This window comes from Varanus komodoensis, unplaced genomic scaffold (genome assembly GCF_004798865.1).
Source record: "Varanus komodoensis strain SLA01 unplaced genomic scaffold, ASM479886v1 scaffold32, whole genome shotgun sequence".
In the NCBI taxonomy this organism is placed as follows: domain Eukaryota; kingdom Metazoa; phylum Chordata; class Lepidosauria; order Squamata; family Varanidae; genus Varanus; species Varanus komodoensis.
This window is the reverse complement of record NW_025335798.1, coordinates 19,582,638-19,609,397: the sequence shown is the minus strand read 5'-3', so window position 1 is coordinate 19,609,397 and position 26,760 is coordinate 19,582,638. Positions and strand designations below refer to the sequence as shown.

General features: G+C 38.0%; 1 protein-coding gene across 1 annotated transcript in view; it reads left to right on the top strand.

Moving 5' to 3' along the window:
- The window catches only part of LRP1B (LDL receptor related protein 1B), a 730,365-nt gene that overhangs the window by 289,017 nt on the left and 414,588 nt on the right, over positions 1–26,760 (top strand). Inside the window, exon 7 of the mRNA XM_044438491.1 lies at positions 13,382–13,544. Within this exon, the coding sequence (XP_044294426.1) occupies positions 13,382–13,544 (163 nt within the window). The remainder of the gene's footprint in view (positions 1–13,381; positions 13,545–26,760) is intronic.

The window sequence follows — 26,760 nt, the reverse complement described above, 5'->3', positions numbered from 1 at the left end:
AATATAGTTGTTAAAGTGCTGGGAGAGGTCATTTGGCATGTTGGAATGTGGTACTGTCAATATGCTGATGATATTCAGCTCTGCTCTTCTTCTCAAAAGAACCAATCTATACATTGGAATATTGCAAGGATCCGATAATGTGTCAGAGGAGGATGATCAAGGATTTCTGAACACAAGGTATTTAACTCAGCACTTCACTGAGGCTTCTTCTGCTTTCTTTTGGGAAGAATGTGTCCTTTATGTGTGTGATTTTTTTCAAGGATGTTGCTTTCTCTGTCTTCCTATACATTCCATTGCACAGCCACAAGACTAGTGTGGCCTAGTAGTTGAAATACAGAGATCTGTTATGGCACAACAGGTAAAAGATAGCTGATTATTCCTGTTCTTAAAACAGTGCACAATGTCTTAAAAATAAGATGCTTGAAAGGATTACTGTGCAAAGCCCTCACAAATTATTGCAACTGAAGAATCTTGAGTGCAAAATTAATACCATGTATAGAAAAGTGCAAATCCACTGTTGTTCAGTAAGAAGCTTGCCTTGCAGCTAGGGATTCGATTTATTTGAAAGTGTTGTGCTCCCTCCTGCTGAAAAGTTAGATCTATAGCTTGGGGCTGCCCCTTGATCCTGCACTGTGCTGTCCACAGGTGGCTGTGCTGCAAGGATTACATTTGCACAGTTATGTTTAACCTAATCAGCTGGGACAATTCTCCAGAGTCAGTCTCATCTGGCATCAGTTACTATATTGTGATGGCCCTCGAAGATAGTGTAGAAGATTCAGCTGGTGTAAAATGCATCATCTCGGCTTCTCACTGGTGCACAGTCTCATAGTTATATCATCTCTGATCTGAACTAGTTTGCAGTTTTCTGCATGTGATTCCAAATCTTGTTCTTCATCTGTAAAAGAAACTTGCTGTTATCTGTGATCCTGTAGGGTTATTGCAATCTGTAGAAGAGGCCCATTTGAGGATGTTGTTGTTTGCAGGTGCCCATTTATTGGGCGTGCATGAAAGGGCTTTCTTCTACGTTTCTTCCAAATTATGGAAGATTCTCTCCAAAGAGCTAAGATTGGGCTTTATTTCCTTGGTCTTTCAGAAATGTGTTTAAATAATATCTCACTAATTTTACCTCTTAAATTGTGGGTAGTAATATTAATGTTTCAATGCTGTTTTCATGCTTTTATATGTTTTTATTGTTTTGTTTTATTTTATATATTAATTGGTGTATATAGCCTTTGTGTACAGTCATGTCATTTGCTTAGTGCTACTGGCGTTGAGCTAGGGAAAACGATGTGATACAACTTCTCTTTTTTCACTTACCACTTGCCCTGGTAAACACCACAACACACGATCTGTTCTGGAGGGTCTTCCAACCATCTGGTTCATATCTGAAGTTTATATAGTGAGCTGTAGGAGGTAGGGAAATTATTTCATCAGCAGTTCTTCCCCAGTGGTGGAAAGACCTATTTGAATATAAATATTATAGATAAATATAATAGCAAAGAAGTGCTGCGAAGTGTTATTTTCTAACAGTAATGTAGGTCCTGAGATGAATTTGGGAAAAATAAATGGAAATATGCATTTTCAACATTGCTGTGACTTCCACTTGCAGTATTTATGTATTGTCTGTAACTAATAATAGAGAAGGCTATCTGTTTGTTTATGATCTCTGTAAATAGTATATGATTTTAAGGCCTAAGTGTACTTTAAAAATGCTAATTTAAGTTGGAGAAAGCATAGCAATTTCAAATAGTGTGAATCAATTTTGCTTGCTTAGCAATTCCCACCCCCATGCCAACCTGGCACAATAAAGCCTGAAATATGAATTCCCCTTTTAAAAGCTGACTATAATAAATAGTTTTTATATTATCCCTGGAGAAGCATATCTGAAGTTTTGTATCCACAGTATTAAAACATTCTACCTTTTCCCTGAAGTCATTTTCTTTAATAACTTTTTACTAGAAAGTAAATCCATATTTTATTAAAATATTGTGTACAACTTTAAAATGTTAATTACCCACTGCTTAGCATCTTTATGGGATAACATTAAAATGACAGCATTAATTTTGTGGAACAGAAACTACTTTTTTTTCCTGCTTGAAGTTTATGACATAGGAAAAAGCAGAGCATTAACTAGAATTGCAGTGAGGATATGGAGAACTTTGCATGATGGCTGGGACAAGAGGGACAAGAGACAGTTGAACATAGTCAAAGTATTGTAAGTTAAGATACTCATGTTGTATATTCCCATTAGTAATTTTGTTCACCAGACTCTGGGTACTTGATGGCACATTCACAGACACGTAAATTATGCTTTAATTTTAAGTTTAACATCAAATTGCTTAACTGGTGTGAAGTAAATAACCAGTTTAGATTTACTGTCTACACAAATTTGCACAATGCTGTTTGAATGTCATTAAAAGGAAGAAAGTTGTGTGGCTCTTGTAATTCTATAAATCTGCCTTGATTGTTCAGCAGACATGCTAAATGACTGGTACACTATTGCAGATTTACAGTCATTTGGCAACACCACTGAAAACCACTAATGCAGAAATGGCAGATGTAATCGTTTTCTGTTGATACTCTTCAAATCTGTCCTGAATTTGGCAGCAAATAAGTCAGCCACTTAAAAAACCATCAAGAATGCCATTATTTTATTGTAATGCTCAAAGATGTGAAAAAGAATATGTTCAATGAAAACAACTTGTTATTCCTGCTAGACTAAAATGTGAAGTAGCAACATTGCACAACAAGATTTGTCTTAATATTAAAAAACAAAAACAAAATAATTGTCCAAAAGTATAACTAAATCTGTTTGCAACCTTGTTTGGAAAAGTTCTTTTAAAAATAAAAGTTGGAAGACTTCCTACAGTTAAGCAGGAAAGGAAGGACAAGCAAATTGCTTTTAGCAAAGACTATGGAGAACAATCTATTCTCTTTAGCCACCAATGTAAGTGAATAAAGACCATCACTGGGTTGTCATGCCATCTAAACCCAGCGGACTTATTCCAGCTTAGGTTCTGGTTAGTGGCTACTGAGCTACTTAAGATGTTCCTTTGTATATTGCTTTCAATCAACTATAATAATGGCTTCAAGATAGCCCTAAATTTTAGAGTGAGTGTGAACTGTATGGTTTAAACCAATTCGAGTTATCCAGAAAGGAGAAAAATACAATGAATCGGAAAGAGTTCCAAAAAGATGTCTCAAACTTTACCATGAATAGCCAATGAAAAGTGAAGGTAAGTGAAAAGTGGATATAGTAAGAGTAAATGAACTCTTGGTGCAAAAACGAAAAGAACCCCTTTAATTAAATGCAGATCTTAACTGATGGTAACTAACTAGGAGATAATGGTAATTCAGTGAAAACCAGTGTGCAGCAATTGTGGGAAGAGTTTTATTTCAAGGGAACATTAACAAACAAAAATAAAATTACCAATACTGTAATGCTGTGCATGGATTTCAGTTCCATCGTTTTTAAGAAGGCCCTAAAAACATTTTTTGCCTTTGACCTCCCACTGGTCTGATCGCTGTTGCTGCTGTTTTATTGTTTTTATCCATGCCTTTATCACTGATTTTTATTGTGTTTTTCCTGCATTTCCTGTGCTTTTATTGGTTTTTAAGACCATATTCATTTTATTGTGTTTTATTGTGTACTACCTTGAGAGGGCTTCTGCCCCGAAAGGCGGCCAAGAAATATTTTAAATAAATAAGGCCTTCACACTAATCTATTATGTTAAATACTTGCAATACCATGTACAGTGTTCTGGTTGCCACATTTCATAAAGGATATTAAAGAGCTGTAAAAGCTGCTGAATTAAGCCACTAAATTAGTAAGAGACTATATCATCTCCCCTTTGAAGAATGGTTGCAACAGTTGAGGCTTTTAATTAAGAAAAAGGGTATGTAAGAAGGGAGCATGATTTTCAAAAGGAAGAACTATGCATTGCACAGAGAATTTGGTTATGGAGAAGTGTTTCTCCCCCTCTCACAGTCAATGTGTACTTGTCCTGGTGTCTATATGTAATGGCTGTCAATGGCTCCTTTCTGTGATATCTGTGTGTATGCTCCAGGGTCTAAGGCAGCATGTCACTGAAGATCAGTTGCTGGAGCACACCAGCCAGAGAGGTATCGCCCTCATCCCTGCCTATGGGTGTTGTAGTTACCTCTGGTTGGCCACTGTGTGAGACAGGAAGCTGGGTAATTTGAACCACTGATCTGTTCCAACTGGCTCTCCTTTTATAGACTGCCTGTATACCAACATGCTTAGATGAAATGCATTAAAGAGAATAAAAATGGAAGAATTACAGAACAAAAGAGGACCCAACCCATAGGGCCAGTTTCATGTTCAAGACATTCTTGAATGAAGCAGCCTTTGTCTGCAGTTGGGAGGAGAGCAGAAAGGGTGCAAACCATTCCTTCTTAGGGAGTGAGTTCCACTGAAATGGTGGAACTGCATTGTGTCACCACCAAATTTACTTCTGAAGGTGGAGGACTCAAAAGAAGGACATCTCCAGATTTCAAACAAAGCCAGGCTTATTCGGGAAAGGTAGTCATTCAATACCCTGGTGCCCATGTATTTATTCAAGTTCTATCCTAAGCGATTGCCAAATTTCTCTGGACAGTTTATAGAGGTTTTTAGGTTATGACCAGCCCAGAAACAGACCAGTAGCCAGTGAAACTTCTGAAATAAAGGAGTAATAAGGGCCTCGTAACTGACCTCAGTCAACATTCTGGTTGCAGCATTAGGGCAAATCTGGAGTTTCTGAACAGTCCCACAAACAACATGTTATAGTAGTCCAAATGGGATGAAACTATGACACGCATGACTGTGGCCAGGAATTTCTAGGACTCTACAATGTTGATGCACTAGTCTTAGGCCTGGTCCTCCAGGTTATGGGCCAAGTCCAAGAGTACATCCAAACTGCAAGCCTGAATGTTCAGGGGAACTCTATCTCTTCCAGCATGGACTTAATCCCCATTCTCCAACTGAATAAAAGCACATCCTTTTCAACTGTATTAAGTCTCTATTTGTTTCCCTCATCCAGCTCATTACTAATATCAGGCACTGATTTGGAACCAGATTAGCTTCCTTGAATTTAAATAAAAAAGCAAGATAGGGTTTGTTGCCATTGGCATGCTAGTGGCACCAAGTCCCAAAATTCCAGACAATTTCTCTCAGCAGCTTCATGTATATGTTAAATGGCACTGGAATTAAGACAGCATCCCAAGGAACACCATAGGCCAATGACTGTGGGGTCAAACAGGAATTCCAAGCCCTGCCTTCTGAGACTACCCCTCTAAGAAGGGTCAAAGGTACCATGTAAAAGTGTTTCCCAGACCCCAGAAGAATGTGTCGGTAATGGTATCAAAAGCCACTGAAGGCCCAGCAGAATGACCAGGGACACACTCCCCCTGTCCAGTTTTCAGCACTGATCCTTCACCAAAGCAATGTTATTCCCATCACCAGGCCTGAAGCTAGACTGAAATGGATTTAGATAATCTGGCTCACCCAGAAATTCTTGGATCCAAGAAGATACACAAATTCCAGCACATTGTTCAAAAAGGGAATACTGAAGAATAGCCAGCAATTATCCTATACATCAGGACTCAGGGAGATTTCTTTTTGTGCCACCACCTCCTTTAAGCAGGATGGAACCACACTTTGTTATAAAGAAGTGTTTACTATTATCTTTACTTAGTGAGGCATTACCCTACTGCTGCGTTTGGGCGTCAGGAAGGGGAGGGGTCCAGCACACAAGTGATAGGTCTAATCTGTTCAGTGATCTTGTCCACCTCCGCAGGCTCTATAAACTGCAAAGCATTAATTGTAACTGGACAACCAGAAGATGAACTTATATTCATTGGATCCGTTTCAGATTCCAAGTCAGAGCAAATCCAACCTATTTTATCTGCAAAGTGACATGTAGATTGGTTACAGTGGTCAAGTGGCTCACCTCTTTTTTCAAGTAGGTCAGAGTATAAAAGGCTTGATGACCTGAAGAAGCTCTGCTGGCTGGCTATAAGCAGGTTAAATGAAGTAGTTGGATTAGGCAGCAATAGTACTATTTGCTTCCTTCATTGCCAATGAAACAGTGAGTCACATGCCATCTCTCTAGTCAATCTCCCACCTGTTTCATGGTCCTCCCTTAGTACCTTGGGAAGCTAGGAGATTATTTGGTTCCACTCCAAGGAACTCAGGAGTGATTGTGCCAACTTCCCAGGCCATTTTTCAATTCAAGAGATCAAGTAGGACTTTAACAGAATCTCTTGCAAAGGTGACAGGAAAATTCTGAAAAGCCACCTGAAAGCTGTCTGGATATATTATTTTTTGGGACAGACCATCTTGATGGGCTCACCACTCCCCCAGATTCTTCAAGTCTCCGCAAGTCTAAATTCAAGCCAACCAGGTAGTGATCTGTCCATAGCAAATGAGCTATTTAAAAGTCCCACCAAAACCAGATTTTACTGTAGGAGACAGGGAGCTATGCCAAAGAAGTTTTGAATGAAGTGTGTATATAAATGTATATCACAATACATTGTAACACAATATATTTTCATTGACTACAAAGCTGTGAATGTTAATTTTACTTCTGTGTTGAGGGTGCTCATCACTGGTTTGCTTCATTCTAACAGGAAAGAGAGAATAAAATTCACAGTTCTCATGCTGATATATAGCAATATCACAAGGACTGATATGAAACTGCTAGGATGGCATAAGATCTGTGAAAAAGAACTGCCTTCCAAAGTTACAAACAACTGAAAATATATTTCTCTTGATGATGACGATTTGGATTGTTCTTTTGGCCAATCCATAGTGAATTATTTGCCCTTGGGAACTAGACGATTCTTAGAATAACAAAATCTACTTAATCAGTGCTTCAGAAATGCAGTTTCATGTGGTGCTGAAAATATATACATCTTTTATATGTAAATATATACATAATTTACATGCTAGTGAAAAGTATTAATAAAGGGCCATTAACATTCTTTAGCACATTATGGGCATAGTTCAAGTCAGGGGGAGGGTGAAAGAAAAAAGATATGATCACTGCTGTAACAAATATTGGCCAATGGGACAGTTTTAGAAAACAATGTGGTGGTTATGCTTGGTTCCCAATTAAGAGAGAGCAATTCTATGGTCATCAAACAGCTACTGAGGGGAGCCAGGATGCCTGGGGAAAAAAGCAGATCTGTGGTAATCTAGACAGCATCCAAAAGCAGAGACATTACCCTGCCAACAAAAGTTTGTATAGTCAAAGCTATGGTTTTCCCAGTTGTAATGTATGGCTGTGAGAGTTGGACCATAAGGAAAACTAAGTGCCAAAGAACTGACGCCTTTGAATTGCGGAGCCAGAGAAGACTCCTGAGAGTCCCTTGGACTGCAAAGAAATCAAATCAGTCAAGGAAATCAACCCTGCCTGCTCTTTAGAAGGTCAGATACTGAAAATGAAGCTCAAATACTTGGGCCACCTGATGAGAAGGAAGGACTCATTGGAGAAGACCCTGATGCTGGAAGTAATTGATGGCAAAAGGAGGTGGGGACAGCAGAGGTTGAAGTGGCTGGATGGGGTCACTGGGGTGGTGGGTGTGGGCTTGTGTAGACTCTGGGGGATGGTGGAGGACGGGAGAGCCTGGAGGAATGTTGTACATGGGGTCGTGCAGGGTCAGACATGACTTTGTGACTAAACAAACCATAAGGCAGATACAGAAATGGCAAGAATCATACCCCTAAGCAGGTGTAGGAATGGGTGAACCTGCCTGTTTTGCTTTCCCTCATGTTGTGTGTTATGTAATTTCTGGTTATTTCTCTTCAAAATATGAAAAGCTTTGCAAATCTTCTTAGCAAAAAACTATTTTTTCACCCATCCACACCTGCCAAATGCAATAGGTACATTTGTTTGCAGCATGTAGAGGGGCATGATATTCCTGCTAAAGCTAAAGTGCCTTTCAGAAAAACAAAAACAGGTAGCAAGTAAGCAGTAACATGGCTAAATATATGAGGATTTAAACCTAGATGTTGAAGAGCAAAGTCCTATGGCTCGATTGATGAATCTTTCATTTTTGGTTTCCCTCATATTCAGATTATTTAACCTTGTGGGGGAGAAGTCCCTCATATGAAGAACTTTACACATTTTAATAAATGTATTACAGAAATTGAACTGAAACAAAAACCTTACCCATCTCTAAGCAGAAGTTGTAGAAATACACCAATGCTCTCTTAATTATATCACCCAGTAGGGCCATTTTAGTATCTCCCACTTCCAGCCAGACCTGAAAGTACATTTTCATTAGAACTGTAATGGGTACAGCAGTAATCCTTCAGCTGTGTTCTGAGTAATTGATGTAATAATGAAAGTGACACTGCAATCTGAGTTAGGGAGGGATCCTGTTTTGATCTTTTCATCTTAAAAAGCCAAGACAGAGAGGTAAGGGCAATGGGTCTTGAATCTCATGTGGCTCACTTAAAGCAGTGGGTGCAATGGAGAGGATTACCAAAACTAATTTTGTTTAGACTTGATCATCCTCATTACGGAAAGGCCAATGGGAACCCCATGTAAAAATATAATGCAAGTCCAATGAATAATTATGTTTTTAAAATGATAAAATGCCCTTGATAAACAGATCAAATGCTGAGAAATATTCCTTCCTATACATGATGTTAGTATCTTACATCTAGTAGCACTTTGTCTAAGAAAAGAGGATTATTAGCATATTCATCAAAGCCATTACAGGCATTCTACCTGTGTGTGTAACTAAGCTATTAAACTATATTAAGCTAAACTAAAAAAAAGTTTTATATAGTGTTGCAATGCAAAACTTGCACAAAGAGGGGCAGTGTTTTAGGAAACCACATGCTGCTTATGTGTGTATGTATTTATACAATTCACTACTTCTAGCACATAAAAGCTGTATTAAGTGTGGTCATGGTCAAATATAACACAAACAACCAGTACTCACGCCATTCAGTTTACAAATTTGAAAATAATCTTTAAAAACGATTTTGGAAAATCTGAAATTTTTCTGCATAAAAGACCAACTACAGGAAGTAATATATTCTTACTTGAACTTTAAAGTAAGTACAGGACAGTACTTACTTACGTGACAGGAGCACAATTTGGTATTTTATCCAAGGGCACTAAAAGCATTACTGAAACATTCTTAATGATATTTTGCTACATGTTAAGTACCCTATACATAATTTGCCTCTAAATTAGTAGTTACCACATAGGTCTAAAAGTATGTAACCTTCGGAGGTTACATTCAAAATAGATTTGAGTAGCCAGCAGGGGGAGTGAAGAACAAGAAGAGTAAAAAGAAGCAACATCATCTTCAAGGTTTGTTAAGCTTGGTATATTGGAATCAACTTTCCTGACAACTACATGGCTATAAACTCAAAGAAGTTTAATGTCCTTTATTTCTCAGTGAGGGAGAAATACAGCAGAGATTCAAAGACTTGTTCATTAAAAATGTATCCACTAGTTAAGTAGTTTTTTTTCATGTACTTAGAAAAGTGTGGAATAGGCTTTTTAGGCTGAGGAAAACTTTGTTAATTCATTACAATATTCGCTTCTTGAAAGCAATATGTCATCTATAATTCAGAAGCAGGATGCCCAACACAAAAGCAATACGTCAGATACAAGGCACAAAGTGCAAGTGATCTTTCAACATGCAAAGTACGTGACACATGTTTTGTAGCTGTCAAATACAGTAGATTAAAGAACTCTGGATTTCCAAAATGCAAAATACCAAAATATATTGTCTTATAGAAATTGTTCAATGAACCATTTCACAAGCAAGATCCCTTCCTTTTATCGAGCAACATGAAACAAAAGTATGTATGCATCTTTTGATGATTTTGCTTTAATTATACTCTTGTGTATACAGGATCTATTGTCTCCTGAAATATAACCATATGGGAAATATAGTTGTATAAGGAAATATTTTCTTTATTATTATCCTTTTGATAAATGCCTTCCATTCTGTCAACAGAATGTTGACTCCCTGCACTACAATGCCATACCTTGTTCTCATTCATTCATTCATTCATTCGTACAATAAAGCACGGACAGGTTCAGAAGGGAAAATGAAAAGATTGGATATAAAATTCTCCACTCAGTAAAACAAAAGCGAACTGGAAGATATGCAGATATCACAAACACGCATTCAACATCAGGTGTCAGGGGGTGGACATAGTGAGAAAAGGACCAGCCAAGCCATCTCTGTTGCTGGAAAGTACTTAAAGAGTGGCTACCTGTCAGGGATCCCACAGCTGCAACCTGCAGTGAGCAGGGCATTGAATTTGGTGGTTCCCCTGGGCCCCTTCCCACTCTATGAAGCCTCAAGGTGCAAATAAATCAATTAATCAACTCTAGTAAGATTGTTGTTATTTACTCATTTGAATGCGGAAAAGCTGATGGAAAGGTAAAATGAGAGCAGCGGACAATGATAACTCTTGAAATGCTTTTAATCTTCACTAAATCTCATGGCTGAAAATAATAAAGCTGGGTGAAAAAAACCCTTTTATCTTTCATATGTTGACCCATCATTGTGCCTTGGTGAGATGTGTAACAACTACCACAGCTTGTTATACATTGCGGTTACTCTGGCTGTGTTGACACTGTTATTGCCAAACTTTGCAATTGCCTGATTTGGAATATGAATTTGTACAACTTGGCCATCACTTCCTCTGCACTCCTGATCTTTGGCTTCCCATCTTATAAGAGCTAACCATGCAAGTATGACCAGCTGGGACCAGGAAGTCCCATTCTTGAGTGAAGGACTGTTTCTTACTATCTTTAATGATCACTTCTAAAGAAATCCAAAACCTCATTCTTAGGAAAGGGGCTGAAAGGGGTTCTGGCAAAGCATTGGTAACAATTTAAAGTGGTATGAGGGTGTTCCTATAATTGCTCGTTTAAAATGTTGTCATAAGGGCAAGCAGGGGTAAAGAAGGGGTGATGTGATTGAGTGAGTGATACGGTTGCTTGGTGGGTTAGAGTATGTGGGCAGAACTTGGAAAGTGTGTGAGCAGAAAGAAATACTTTTCAGTATGTCAGCAGTTAAAAGTCAGAGTTGTGGTCAGTTGGCAGTTTGCAGGATCTGAAGAGGCAGCCTTCTCATGAGAATCTCGGAGGGTGCTGTGGGAAGCATTTACGATTCCAAAGGAGGAGGTAGAATACTGGAGGCCACATTGGTGTCCAGGGAGAGGCCAAGCCTGATATTGTCAAGTATTATGAAGGTGTGAGAGATAGAAGCTGACAGAAACAGATAAATGAAATAAGAACAGGTAAGTTCATTCAGGAGAAAACACTGGGTGAAGAGTGTTTCTGAAGGGAAGTCAGAAGTTGTTACTATACATTGTTTTATTCATTAAGGAAATAAGTTACTGAACATCTTGAAACCAATATGCTTATTGTACAAATAAAATTTCATTTTGTTTATTGTTACCCCAGAGGCATTAGAATATCAGAGTCTTATCCTCTGGACTACAAAGTCCAACGAAGGATCCTTATAGCTTGGGCACGGATCCAGGTGATAGGTAGTTATAGGTTTATTGCATTGTGACCCCAATCTATTTCTCACCATAATGTATAGTTTGGTTCTCTATTCCCTACACATGCATTTCCTACATCAATAGCTGTGATATGTTAGTGAAAAAGGGAATATGAATGGTTGAGTGGGAAGTTGCCAAAGCAACACCAGCTGAGGATCTGATCATCCTCTTCCTTCACAATGCTGGAGGAAGGCTGGTTGTGAAATAGTGTGGGTGCCATAGAAAGTCTGCTTTAACCACTTGACTAAGCCAGAGGAGCCTGTAACTGCAAGAGTTTGAGGAGAGAGAAAGCCAAAGGTAAGGAAGGGGTGAAGTACTAATCTGAAAAAAGGAGGGGGCTCCTAAAAAAAAAAAAAAACCCTTTTTTTCCTGCAAAAAGACCAACTGCCCCTTACCATGGCAAAAGAGTGCTCCTAGAGCCCTGCAGTCCGAGTCAGGCTTATCCGTGGTACTGTAGCCTTTTCAGCCCTTCCTTGTAACCTGCCTGCCCTTCAAGAGTGAAGGACAATTGGAAGCACCAGAAGAAAGGAAACAGTGGCACTAAGCCTGCTAGTGACTGATGTGATGCACCGCTGTGGACTGTGTGGGAATTAATTAGCATGAGTCTTATGGGCATCGGAAGCTGCTGTATGCTCAGCCAGACTTCTAGCTTCAGGTATTCTGACTTGCAGTAACTCTTCAAGGTCTTGGGAAGTTTTCCTTTTCCAGCACATGCTGCCATTGATCCTTGAGTTGGAGAGAGGTATTGATAAATCCATTGTTTTTTTTTCTGAGTTTCTCATGTTTGCAGTTAAATCCACTAGACTTGTGCTAAGTTCCAAGTCAGAACAGATACAGTCAATTTTATCTGCAGAGTAACATGCACATCAGTCACAGTGGGCTATGAAGTGGTTCACCTCTTTTTTTCTTGTGGGCCAGAGTCTAAGAGTCCTCTGACTAGGGCTATATGAAGAATCCATTTTGAGGGTTACAATCGTGAGTCAGTCTGCTGTTCTTTCTTAGAATCATGGGTCAGACTGCCTAGTGATCCAGAAATCAAGCCCTGTGCAAACATTGTGGCTTTGTTTGTACTGCACAGGCTGTGGAAGATGGTTGCCAGATGAGCAACCGGAGCTCTGAATGTTCTTGGATTTCATCTCAGCTAAATTCAATTCAAGCAAGAGATGAGCACAAGAGGAAGTTCAATAAACAGAAGAGGACTGGATTCCAGACAGAAACTGATTTGGTTTCTCCTAGATCAGCACAGTAAATTGCTATTTTGGGTATATTGAGAGACCTTTGAGAACAGGAGGCAAAAATCTGATCTAGATCTGAGAAGGACTCATAATATACCACTATTTGGCAGGATTATCCTGGATTTCTAGAGTTTTCAGATGTAGAACTTTACTGAAATAAAGAATGTAACCCTGATTATTAGATTGCACCTCTTGTATTTCTTATGACTTACTCTCATTTCTGTGGTTAGTTAGGAACTGACATACTTCTCCCATTGTGAAAAGCTGTGGTTTCTGTGAAAATATCATAATCATTAGTAAATCTATGATGTGTTCACCCACTGTGAAATGTTACGGTTTTTATGGTGTGATAATTGTTATCCCCACAGCACAGGTTCTTTGAACCTTGAATTCCTTTGAATTACAACAAAATTTAAAATGCTAACTATTCTTTCACATTCTACTGTGACAAAATGTTACTTTATCTCATGTTGACATAGAATTTATTAACAGCTTGAATGCTTTCAAATGTATAGCAACTCTTCTTTGGTGTAATATCTACTGTTACTCATACTGAAGTGGCATAACTAATTTAACAACCTTTGCATTATGACAGATATACAGCAAATGGCAGTCGACTGGCTTACTGGGAATTTTTATTTTGTGGATCGTACAAGTGACACCATCTTTGTATGCAACTACAATGGAACTGTGTGTGTTATCCTTATTGATCTGGACCTCCATAACCCCATGGCAGTGGCTGTTGATCCTATTCTGGGGTAAGTCTTTCTGTAGTATATAATGCCTGTCTGATGTACAGTGCATATTTGTATACCAAGAACAAACAAGCAAAGCAAAGAATCTTATGCATATATTAATTCTGCATATATTCTAATTAGTCTAGATACAAATGAATATGCAATTAATGAAGAGTATTAATTATATGAATACTTCCTAATTGAGAAACACGTGTTGGTAATCCAAAGTTAAATAAAATGCATCTGTTACTAGTTATTTAGCTCACTCTTCCTTCTTGTACAAAGCATAAGAAAAGGAAGTAGATAGATAGGGAAGAATTTTGAGCAGCCTGTCCTTAAAGAACAGAGCAATTGTAATGACACCCAGAAAGAATTGTGGGTGTATGTGGCTTGAAGAACACCCCAACCTCTTGTGTCACATGGCAAGCTATTTCTGAAATTTGAAGGCATGCTCAAAAGCAACTTGGAATATGGCACTGGTGGGCAGACAGTGTTTTGTTTTGTTTTGTTTTGAAGATTCTCTTGGTATGTCTTGACCTGTGGGCATATTTAAAGCAGCTCTTTGTATCTCAGGCAACTGTCTTGCTGCTGCATTTGATGCTGCAATCCTGATAGTTGCCTTTTAGTCTTTACTGGTAAGTGAAGGAGCAAAAATAGGTTTTCTAAATAGTTGGTGTTTTGTTGTTGTACCTGAGAGAGATGGGCAATGCAGTCTTATATGTAACTAGCCTCATTCTTCAATGTAGTACCGGGCACATGAGCTTGTAGCCTCAGAGTGATCTATATGAAAGGTCGGATTTGTAAACTTCTTGGAGGAATGCTTTACTACAACAGAAACATAAATCGGACACTTTCATCTGTTGACATTAGGGTTTTCCCCCACCACTTATAACCGTATCTGTGGTTGGTCCTAAGCATCAGATAAATAGGACAAGGTATTATTCTGCATGCTTTTATTGTAACAAGCCTCTGTAGAACACATCCCATTGATAAAACTGACATTTACTAAGGCATTATATCTGAATAAATAAATTTAAGAACTTTACTAACAGTTTGAAGAGAGGATGAAATAGTAGAAGACGCATTTGTTTAATGATTTGATTGGCCTGATATCTACCAGACAAATAAGTCAGCTGTCTTTAGCAGCAGCAGCAGCAGCAGCAGGCGGCAGAGCCATCTTGCAATAATATAAAAGTGTGAATACCTGCATGTTAAAGTGATCGTTTCGTCATTGTTTTCTGTTCATCTGTAGATAGTGAAGTCTGTAGCAGCTTCTTCCATAAGACAATGCCATAAGACTTTGTTCAATAAATAGGAAAATATTTACTGCAAAAACAGCTTGTCATCCATATGTGGACTTTTGTCACTCTTTACTTAATGCCTGATTGAATATTACGATGAATCATCACAATGGGTTTAATTTTGACAAGAACAGCTTGCATGTAAGCTTTGTGAAGGGAGCTGCATCATATAATTCTTGAATAGAGCTGCAATTGTGGTCTCAACAGATGGTAAACTTGACTTGATCTAACTGGAATGATGTTTCAAAAGAAATTAGTAGAAGTTGCATTTAAATTGATGTGTTTAGTAATTCTCTTAACAAAGAATGGAGATTTTGAAATCTCTCAGTAGCCCTTTCAAGTGTATTTGCTTATATAATTTGTTTGGTTTTTACTTCCTGAATTTTAAACTAGCAATTCTATCAACTGATGTTGAATAATTCCCTTTAACAATTTTGGAATTACACAACATGGTATGATGGTGGTGGCATTTCAAACTCCAAGTTGCTTGAGTTCAGGTTACCTCAGGAATGGTCTGCTTTCAGATAAGCCTGCCCAAATGTTGAAATTAGAGCAAGAAATGCTACTTTGGTATAACCTTTATATGAGATCAGATGGACAGGAACTAAGACATGGCATTTCAGTGAGAGTACTGAGACTGTGGAATTATAGTCTCCATGGAGATAGCCTGGGCCACATCTCTTTGTTTGCAGATATCTCTTAAAGACCGTTCTGTTTCAGCTTGCTTCAAATATATTATTTTAATCTACTGCCTCTTGGTTCTGAACCATCTACTCTTTTGAATCATCTTCTTTTAATTGTGTAGGGTTCTGTTCTATTCCTTGTTTGTTATTTATTCTGTTCTATTCCTTGTTTGTCATACCTTTGTGTGTTATTATATAGGAAAGTTGGATAAAATTAATAATAACAGGTTCATTCCTATGTAACATTCTACTAAATAAAACAGCTCCAATGGTGGAGCTACTAGGAAAACACCCCCCCCCACACACACACACACCATTCCCTTTGATGTATCCTACACACTGACAAATATATCCCAAAAGGCTGAGAAATCCTCTGGATCAGATTTTGCAGTTGCACAGAAAATTGTTGGGGGTGGAGAGGAAAGTGGAAGAAAGTCTTGTTGAACTAGTGGATTTCTAGTAGCACACTGGTGGATTTAAAATTATGATGATGATGATAATCATGGTACCAGTGAGTCATGAGTAACAGACAGGAGTTCCATTAGCCACACCACCAATGATACAAAGAGGGACTTGAGAACATTACTGAAGGGACAGTAATGAAGTAAGATGAAGGGATGAGGGGAAAGAAGCAGTCCCCTAAACTATCTCAGAGAGAGGCAGATACATAGATCTAATAGTTTCATTCTGGCAGCTTTTACCACTGTGAAACTCTGTTGTAATCATTGTAGAAGTGCCAAATTTAATGCTTCATTTACACTTGTGCAAGCAGTCCCACTACTTATACAACGATAAAGTAAGGCTTCCAGTCCCCCACTGTTCTATTAATAGAAATTAACTCTTGTAATTGTTCTACTACCATAATGTCAACTATAACCCTTATTCAGGAAAACATGGGGGATTTGCATAATTTCCCCAAATTTCCAGTTTTCCCTTCATCACTATATATAGATTTTAAAAATTGGCAGCTTTTTGAATTGTATGGACCTTTTGGTCTTTGTACTCAATAGATGATTCAGATTGGAGAGTGGGCTCTTTACATTCAAGTGGTCATACTCTACTCATGATAAGTGGGCCTCCTTACTAAATTCCTAGACCCGGCCCTGCCATTTCCACTTTAAAGAGTTCAGATAGCAGGGCTGATGCTCTGGAGAGTCACTGCCAATTGCACGGACAAGTAGAAAACAGCTAAATCTGTTTTATGTTTGTAGCATACCACAGTCTAGAAGCGTGAAGGAGGATGACAGTATAAGCACTGTAGAATGCAATAGGGTACATGCCTACTGATTTGTAGCAGTTTCATGGAAATATACTATTGAATGACCCATGATCTGAATGTGTCATGGTCTGACCATTATGGAGTTACGATGATGGAGTTATCATTAGGATGCATGATTCCCCTGAATTGTATAATAGCCAAGAGACTGCACTAGAATTATAAGATGTTCTCTGTTTGGATGCTGCTTCTACTCTGAAATGTCTAGATGAACCTAGGCAAGCATTTTATTTTTAGCCTACCATCCCGATTTGGAATAGTAGTACAATATTGATGTACTTAACAGTGTTTTCTTGTGGGTTGCAAGATAATATGTTAAAGCAAATTATTAGGATTATCCTGTGTTAGATCCAACCAATGCACACACTACTTCTGCATGACCGAAGGAAATTTGGCTTCTGTTCTATAGTGTCCCATCATGCCACACATCAAATCCTTTTTGACCCAAAGGGGTTTCCAATAGAAATTTATCTTCTAGCAGGCAAAGCCCTAATCTTCAAAGAGAAAAAGGAGAAGAACAAGTAAGAAATCAACCCACTGGACACACCAAGTTCTTGGATACCTAAAATATCCTTTTCTTCTCAGCTTTCTTCATGTAGATGACAATTGATGTAATTAATCATTACATTACTGATTAATCATTCAGGCACCAAAGTGAAATTGACAAATACCTCAAGATAGCTTCTCTTCTTGTTTCTTTTCATGCCTTTGTTTTCTTTTTCTAGTTCTTATTTTTAATCCGTTTCCTGTATTGCTTAGACATTAAAATAGGATTTCTATGTGAATATATTGAATTACTGTATCCTTACCTGTTCCATAATGATATTGCTTTATTTATTTCTTTATTAGATTTTTAATAAAGTTTCATCATAAGAGTGCATTGCAAGTGGAGCATGAAATGAATGGGGTACATAAATGTGTGCATAACACTTTATTAAAGTTGCCTGCATTTATCAACCTTGTGCACATAATTACAAAATATGTACATTTTTATATTTAGCAAGTAAAACTGGATGTTCCCATAAGGTATTATATACTGACTCTTACCAGTTATCTTCAGGCCTTAATGTATTCAATTCCATCATGGTTTTTTAATGTTCATAGTAAACTATATTTATCAAATATATATTTTTATTTATTAGTAAGGAGTGCTGTAGGAAATGACTCTCTCCTGCAAAGCTGCTTCATGATCACTACTAGGTTAATTCGCTTTCTGGATTTATTCAATTCAGATGCCTTTGACAGAGCTTTGTATTTGTCAGGGTTTCTCCTGGCATCCTCAAAACACACTGGAAATCCCATTATCCCTTTTAGCCATTTTGTAGGAAGCCCATAATTTTTACCAGAATCCAAGCAGTTGTGTCTGTCAGGGCAGTTCAACTGCCTCACCTTAATTTCACAAAATGAAAGGTCAACCAGAACCCATAGAGTTCTGTCAAACCTCTAGTACATCTTCATGGTACTGTATAACGTTCCAGTTTTCTAGTAACCCTCATCAATAAGATGTTGAAAGCTAAAACTGTGAAATCAGCTCCAACGCAATTTTAATGTTTAGTTGTCACAAACAGCTGTAACAATTTGGACTTCAGGCCAGGACACATAGGATGAAATTTTCTTCAATACAGTGAAACATTGCTTGCATGTAAAAACTAAATGTCATGGATAGATATTAGAATTTAGCTTTTTTCCTGCCTCATCATGCTAATTTTCTATTTGTAGGAATCTTTTCAAGCAAGAGAACCCTCGCCCGAATTCTGAAGTGGCACAAATGAAGATTAGTCACTCCATTAGCTCCTCAGCTTAAAAAAGACAGGCCATGACTTGGCTACAGTCTGAGAGACTGGCTACCAAGTTCTTTAAGTTGTAGCCACACGTTTATTATTGTATTATTTATTATTTCAATGTATATGTCGATACCAAAGTCTATGATTGGACTCCCTGTGAGGCTTACAGCAATTAAAACACCAACACTCTAAACCCAATAATATTTTTTAAAACTCCAAAACATCAGCAATACAAAAATATATCCCAACAGATTGACATTATTATATTATTTTTGTAAATGATAAGCAACTATAAAAGAATATAAGCTAAAATAACATTATAAACCAGGCTCATGTTCAAAACAGAATTGTCGTTAAAATCACCTGTTAAAATAGCTGGAGAAGAGATTTGCCTTTGCCTGGAACCAATATGATAACGATAATGGTGCCAGGCACACCTTGGGGACCCAGGTCCAAAGCCATTTAGTGCTTTGTGTACAAGTCCTCCTGGGAATGACACTACATGATGACATAGCACTGACCTCTGGGCCCTTACTGGGAGAAACATTTTGAACGTCATATGAGCATTGGTTCACCCTCAACACCAATCTCACCCAGGTGGCCGTGCATTATGAGGGAGATATTGCAAATGCACTAACTGCACAAATTGCCCAAGTTACATAGCGTATCTCATTGGTGCCAAAAGAACTGATTCCCTAATCATACTCTGATCCCACCATGCTGAGCAAGTCCTGAGTTGGCAGTTTCTTTCTGTAGGTCAAATACTGCTATGAAATTGAAATCACTCATATTTTAAGTCATGGTGTATGGATTATGGATCCAAATATCTGCCATTATATCTTTTGAATCTGTTTCTGAAATGGATTCTTTTTCAGGGCTCTTTAAAGCCAAGGATTTTGTTAGTGCTTTCTAGAGTTAGCGCTTTCCAATGATTGAAATTGTCATATAATGGGGGAAAGCAAGCCTTGCTGATTGATAAAGGTGTGCTGTCAGCTGCAGGAAAGTGCACATGACCTGAATTTTAAAAAGCCTGCAAGATTATAATAGGAGTGTGCTAAAAATTATGTATTCACACAGGGGGTGGATTTGTATCTGGCACTGAGTTCAAAAACTTGAATGAAATTAAAACTCATTTTCATTCTGATATAGCACTGTATTTATCCAACTTCAGCATTTAATAAAGATTATTTAAATTGCTTCAGCCTTGTTTACAACTTGTACTAAATATTCTCATATTATCCACAGAGCAAATATAACATCCCAAACATTCTTTCCTATGTTCCATTCACCTGCGGATTAACACTGCTGTTTCCTTACATAGTAGAATTCACTAAGGATATTGTTGTTTGTTCCCTTCTTGCTGAGGTAATTGTTGGAGGAATAGGTATTTGCAAGATTTTAAATCATGCTACTAGCTGCTGGCTTACTATGAAATCACAAGAATAAACAAACTTGCCAAAGAGTAAATCTATTTACAAATGATTTTGGTTCAGACTATCATTGGTTCAGGTTTGACTAAAGCATGCTGCCCAATCCTGTGCATGTTTCTTTGAAAGCAAGTTCACGTAATCTAAGTGAAGTCCATGCCAAAGTAAGTAGGCACAGGATTTCAGCCTCAATCAGCTTTGGTTCAAGAGTGCAAATGAAAGCATTAAAAAGTAGAGAGTGATGCTGGGCATGCTCATTTAACCAAAGAATATCCACAGCCTACCACTCCATGTTTAAGGAGAAGTTTTTCCAAATTAGGAGATGTTCCTTCCAGTCAAATTTGAGCTTTTGACTCTCCTTGTTTAAGAAATGAATGGCTAACTTTTTCCTTTTGATCTCTGTCTGTAATAGGAACTCTTTGCTGTCACCACATAAACTAGAAAATTCTTCTGTATGCTCATACACTGCCCATTCACAGATGCTTCTATATGATGTTTTTATTATACAGTCACTCTGCCTCATTTCCAGAATTTTGTGGGGGCCTAGATGATAACATCTTCTATTTGCAACCCCACCCCCTTATTTTCCCATAGTATCTTCCTTCTTTTTTCTCACCTGGGAAATTTCTTAAGGAGGACAAGGTGGAATAGCTGCACAGTGTCTGATGACTGTAGGACCAGTCAGTTTTTAAGATCCCAATGTATATAACTGCTTAGATAATAGTATTTCTAAGGATCTCCCTCAAAATTTGAAGGGTGTTTTTTCACCTTGTAAGATGTGAATGACTGTAATAACATAACAGGTTAAAACAGGTTATAACAGGTTTTCAATTTGAATAAATAAGTATTATTCATAATATTAATAGTTCTGTAGATAAATATAAGATACTAGGAAACTCTCAGAATGAAATTAAGCATTAGATTTTTGTGGACCTTAGCCTAGCTACAGAAAATATATGAAGCAATTCTGTGATAATCACTGAGGAGCTCATACTATATTAATTTGTATTGGGTTCTGGTGTTTTTTATCTACTGAAAGTAATACATATTTACATTTGCTTTTACATTCTCTATTGTGAAACTCGCATTTCTTCAAAAGATGTTGACAGTGCTTTCTTTTGCTAAAAAGGAAAAAAAAAAGCCTAAAAGAAAAATAAATTGAAACAATTACTTAGCTACTTAGGCTTTATACAACTTTCCACTTTATCTTATTTTCCATTTACTTTCACATAAAGGGCACATTGTACAATGTAACCTAGAGAAAAATGAAATGACAGACATATATTATGAGAAAAATGTTCTGTGATGGATATACTGAGGGAAAAAAGCCTGTTAGAAAATAAATTAATAAATCAAGAAGGATGATATGCTGAGCAGTCCTTGTTGTACAATAATATATTTCCTTTCTCACTTCATCAGGATGAGATTTGCACTGTCCCTTCCTTCAGCGATGGTAACCTGACAAATAGTACTAAGGGACCCTTCTTTTTACAGGCGCAAAGTACAAACTAGAGCTGTCATCAGCATTCTCCATCTTCCTCCATCTTACAAATTAGTATTACTCTTATTCTAGTGCCAGTACTCATTGCGCCTCATGGCAGAAATAACATGTTATGTGTTTGTGTAGTCATATTCCTATTCATTTGAAAAACAGGATTACCCCTTTTTCGTACATAAAAGAAAGTTATCCCCGACTGGAAGTTTCCATGCATTAATGCACAACAGTAGTACTTGCTGAAATATGAATCCAGAGTAGCTGTAAAAAGAGACAGGTATGCACCCTCAAGAGATTTCTTTATGTCATTAATTCACATGCACACACACACACACACACACACACACACACACTTTAATGCGGCCAAGCAAACTGTGGAATTGTTATGGTCTACACACTGTGGCACAGCGCCCCGTGACTTATGTCTTATCCTTCCTTCTCCCCACTCTGCTCTCTGTGGCAGTGCTACTAGTATAACCCCCTTGGGAATTCTTTTTAATGGGAGTTTTGACTTCTCAGACATTAGCTTGCTTGCTTGCTTATTTATTGATTGATTTATTTAGGGGACTTCTATGCCGCCCCATTCGCCGAAGCCTCGGGGCGGCTCACAACCATAAATAAATAGAATCCAATAAAACAATATAAATTAACAATATAAATTAGCTTGCCCCTGTGTATTCACCAATGCATTCACCACAAACCCTTTCTCACTCAGCCTTCTTTTAGAACTTTGGCATGGAGAAGAATGTCCTGAATTCATGGAACTACATTGGAAATCCAATGGACCCTGACATTCTTCTAGGGTCCCTGATATTCATGGGAAGTTCCTTCTCAGCAGAGCATCGTAGCTGGGATATTGAATGGCTTACTTTGATCATGAGTCAAATTCATTCTAGTTTAACTTATCTGACATGAATCCATTCAAAACTGAATCCATAAGACCTACCCATGTATAATTTATGGTGAAATTACATATGAATAAAAGTGTTGTAAGCCGCCCCGAGGCTTCGGCAAGGGGCGGCATAGAAATATAATAATAATAATAATAATAATAATAATAATAATAATAATAATAATAATATGTCTATACCTATACATTTGGTTTACAAAATAAAATATTGCCAAGCTAATTTAAGCACAATTAAAACTGAGTATTGAAACCTAGAAGAACACTGTCATAAATCAAAGTAAAAAACACTTAATTGCTAGATCAGATAAAAATGTGGGCTGTTGCCCACTTAAACATTATAGACTCCTTTAGAAGGGAATTTAATTACCAGAATGTTGGCATAGAAATCCTGGTCCAATGTCTTTAAACAAGTGCCTTTTAATAGTAGAAATCCAGAAGATGATTGCAGTGTATTGGCAGGTTTCTATCTAAGGAGCAGGTCCTACATATATCTTGGTCCTAAACATTTTCTGGTATGCTAAGTGGGCACCAGCACTTTGTTTTGGTCTTGTTTGTTTATGAAGATAAGGTTGGTAAAACTGAAGTAGCAAAACACGCAAACATACATGCACGAAAAACTTCCTGACTTCAGTTGTGATTTTATTTTGGTACTTCAGTGAAATAGTCCTATTAAGCATTCATGAACTGGCTACAGTTAGCCATGCACACAGCTTTATACCTAAAAGGTTACTGTACCTCAGTAAAGGCATAATTAAAAGAGCCTGTGTGTAGTTTTTGGATGTCATTGAAATATATTGTACATATTGAAAAAACATATTGGACATAATTGAAAAATGGAATCTTGGTAAAAAGCAATAACATCCTGTGTGGCCAATTTTGCATTAACTTAGTCCACATTCAGACAGAGTTCATCAGCCCTGATGGTTGTGTGTACGTGCTTGTTCTGTCTGCTGCCTGTTCCATCTACACTTCATCCAAAATGCTATTACTTCTAGTCTTGCTGCACTGCCCGTTGCCATACTGGCATACATTCATCATCTATTAACAGTATGCTTCAAGTGTATTTCTTTCCACATGTTATTAGTATCTGCATATCTTATATGTGTAAGATCTGAGCAACTGTGTGACTTCAACCCCTTCACTTCTAGTTACATAGCTGCTTTCTCTGGAAGTATGGATCAATAGGCTTGCCTATGTCGCCTCTATTTATTTCTTCTACCCTGATTTTGCTGCAATATTTAGAAGGCTACTATCAAGTACATTTTATTAGTCATTCTGAATGAGAGGACTTGGTCATGAAGTACTAGAAAAATAGTTAAAAACAAGTAGAGGGCCAACCAAGGCATATCTAAAATTATAAGAAATAAAGAAAAAATAGCAATTGAAGACATTATGTTAAAAAGAAGGCATATATGTGTGTGTGTGTGTGTGTGGGTGGGTCATATGTAGAAAGTCTATGGTGTGTGCCACCACTAATGAACCATTATGGTGGGATGGCGAGAGGGTTGGACTTGGGGACCCAGAAGATCCAGGTTCTGGTTCCTACTCACAGGAGATTTTGGTTCAGTCACTTGCTTTCAGTCTAACTTACCTCATAGGGTTGCTGTTGTGAGACTAAAATGGAGCCATGTAAGCTGGTATGGGTTCTTTACATGAGAAAAGGAAGTGGGATATATACAGGTATTTCTGAACAGCTTTTCTGGCTGAATTTTTTACCAAGAGTTTGCAACCAATACAAGATTGGTTTATATGCCCACCCATGTAAAATTAGGAGTGGTTTACACCGCTGTGCTGCTGTGCTGGTTGATCGAAAGGTCACCGATTCAAATCAGCACAACAGAGTGAGTTCCTGTTGCTCCGTCCCAGCTCCTGCCAACCTTGCAGCTCGAAAGCATGTAAATGCAAGTAGATAAAAAGGTACCACCTCGGGGGGAAGGTAACAGCGTTCCGAGGACCTTGGTGTTTAGTCATGCCGGCCACATGACCACGGAGACTGTCTGCGGACAAACGCTGGCTCCTTCGTCTAGGAAACGGAGATGAGCACCGCCCCCTAGAGTCAGGCATGACTGGACGTAACGTCAAGGGGAAACCTTTACCTTTACCTTTATTTATGTTCAGTCTTCAGCATATGACATAGTCACAGAGATTTAACTTGTTTACATAACCAGATGCCATCTTAGAGTAAGTTTTATTTTATTTTCCCTTTAGACATAGGGTATAAGGAGCTTTCCTTAACATCTGCAAGTTTTAGAAACTACTGGGGGCCTAGATGTCTTTCTGTCATACCTGTGGATCTTAGGCTGGTCTCATTCAGCAAGAACTTTTGTCCTTTTTCTATTGGACACAGCAACATTTATTGCATAAATGAATTCCTAATTCAGAGAATGGTCTGCAGATAATGCTCCTTTTAGCTCTCATCCCCTTGAGGGGGAAAAAAAGCATAATTGGGGGCATTTTTGACCCCAGTAGAAAGTGGCTCAGGGAATTAAAATGTTATATCTGAACAGCCTTTTTTTCTGGCTGAAATTTTCTTCCAAGGGTTTGCAACCAGCATAAGAACGGGTTTGAGCTATCAGCAATTCAAACTTTTCTGAGGCTTTGCAAAATAGAAAATCTGCATAAAAATAGCAGGGCCGTTGATTCTTTCTCTGTATAACAATAGTTTGGCCTACAAACTTAAATAAAATCATAGAACACCCTTCCTTAATTGGATTTTAATTCTGTTTGCTGTTAGTGAGTAATATTAGTTTTAAAATGCAACAAAGATGATCTGTATGGGCTTTGTGCCTTTTGGGGGGTGTATTTGGGAGATAGAAAACTTCCCTACACAGTTATTGCTATGAAGATTATGCAATGCTTTTATTCCCCGATAGTTTAAAAAAATTAAAAGGTAGGAATCTGAATTTTGGGGACTTTTTAGAGTAAGCACTTTGTGAATGTCCTAGAAGAACAAGTTGATAAGACTGTTTTTATTTATTAAGACTGTTTTTGTTTAAGGTGAGGTAAAGGGATTTCCATTACCCTAGAATGTGGGATCAGGTTAAGCACTTGTTTTGCCAGTGTATAATAGCTGTATCTTTTTGGTAAGAAGCTATGACATAGATAAATTTTACATATGTATATATACGTTCTATTTTTCATAATCTTGAGTAAATCAATTAAAACAAAAGCAAACAGAATTCATAACATACAAAAATAATAAACAATATAAACTGGGGTCAGAAATCCCTTGGAGAAAGCCTGAGATGTAGTACAAGATGCAGTGCAGGGGATGAAGGTGAAAGAGCAACTGGGGGGAAATGGTGGAGGCACCTTGCATGAGTGGCAACTTTGGAAGCACTGATTGCAGGGGAAAGGTGTGGGGTAGGAGAGTTCTATGGTTTGAGCAGACATTCATTTATGCAACTGGACTGATCTCTTTGAATTTATGGTGGTGAAATACAAACAGCATATGAGAGCACAATAACAGTAATTCATACACTTTAATTGGAAGCTAGAAAAACAATGATGACACCACATTCCACTACACCTTTCATTGATAAAAGATAGGCCCACCATTCAAAACCCATTTCCATTTACAAAGTGCTGATGTAACTAACGTTACTAAGACTAATTTTTCTGCAAGTTTGACTTTATGCAATTTATTAACATACTGATTTAGCACTGTTTATTATACATCCTGCAAAGGGTACTTCATCACGGGGGATGGTGGGAGAGATAAAAACCTGCACTGCTAAACTTATCTTCAGTGTGAGAGGCTGCATTTATCATGCTGACTGTACTTGTTTGCAGCTTTTATGTTTGTTTGCATAGCTAGTAAATATGCAAGTTGGCTTTGTCCAGTACTCTTACATTCAGGGCTGGTTGCGAAGGACTTTTCTGCCCATTGACTTCATCTGCAGGAGTAGGTCCATCCTAAGATAGTGGCTGAGATAGAAGCAGTGTAAGCAGCACTGACCACACTGGACATTAGGGCAGGGAGGAAGAATGGACATTTAATGATTACAGGAAGCTCCATGCCAACTGCTTAAAGAACAAGGGCAATTTATTGCCTGCTTCAAAAAAGCAGTAATGGGGTACTTTTGGCATGCATGCAGGGGAGGCTTAAACCTTGTTGTTCCCTCACAGCTCAGCTCATCAAATGGTGGATTTCCATGTGAGCACTGTGTGATTGGCTGTCTGTGTGTAACCAGTGAAGGTGACACTGGGATGGTGAATCTTTAGAGTGTCTTGTTCAGGCTTCAGTTCCACTATCAGGACAATTTCCCTGTAAGTAACTAATTAGTTTCACAGCAGCTTTCCTTGGTATGATTATGGAAGTCTTACTGATCATTTCAGGCTTTGGTCCAGCAGTATGCTCT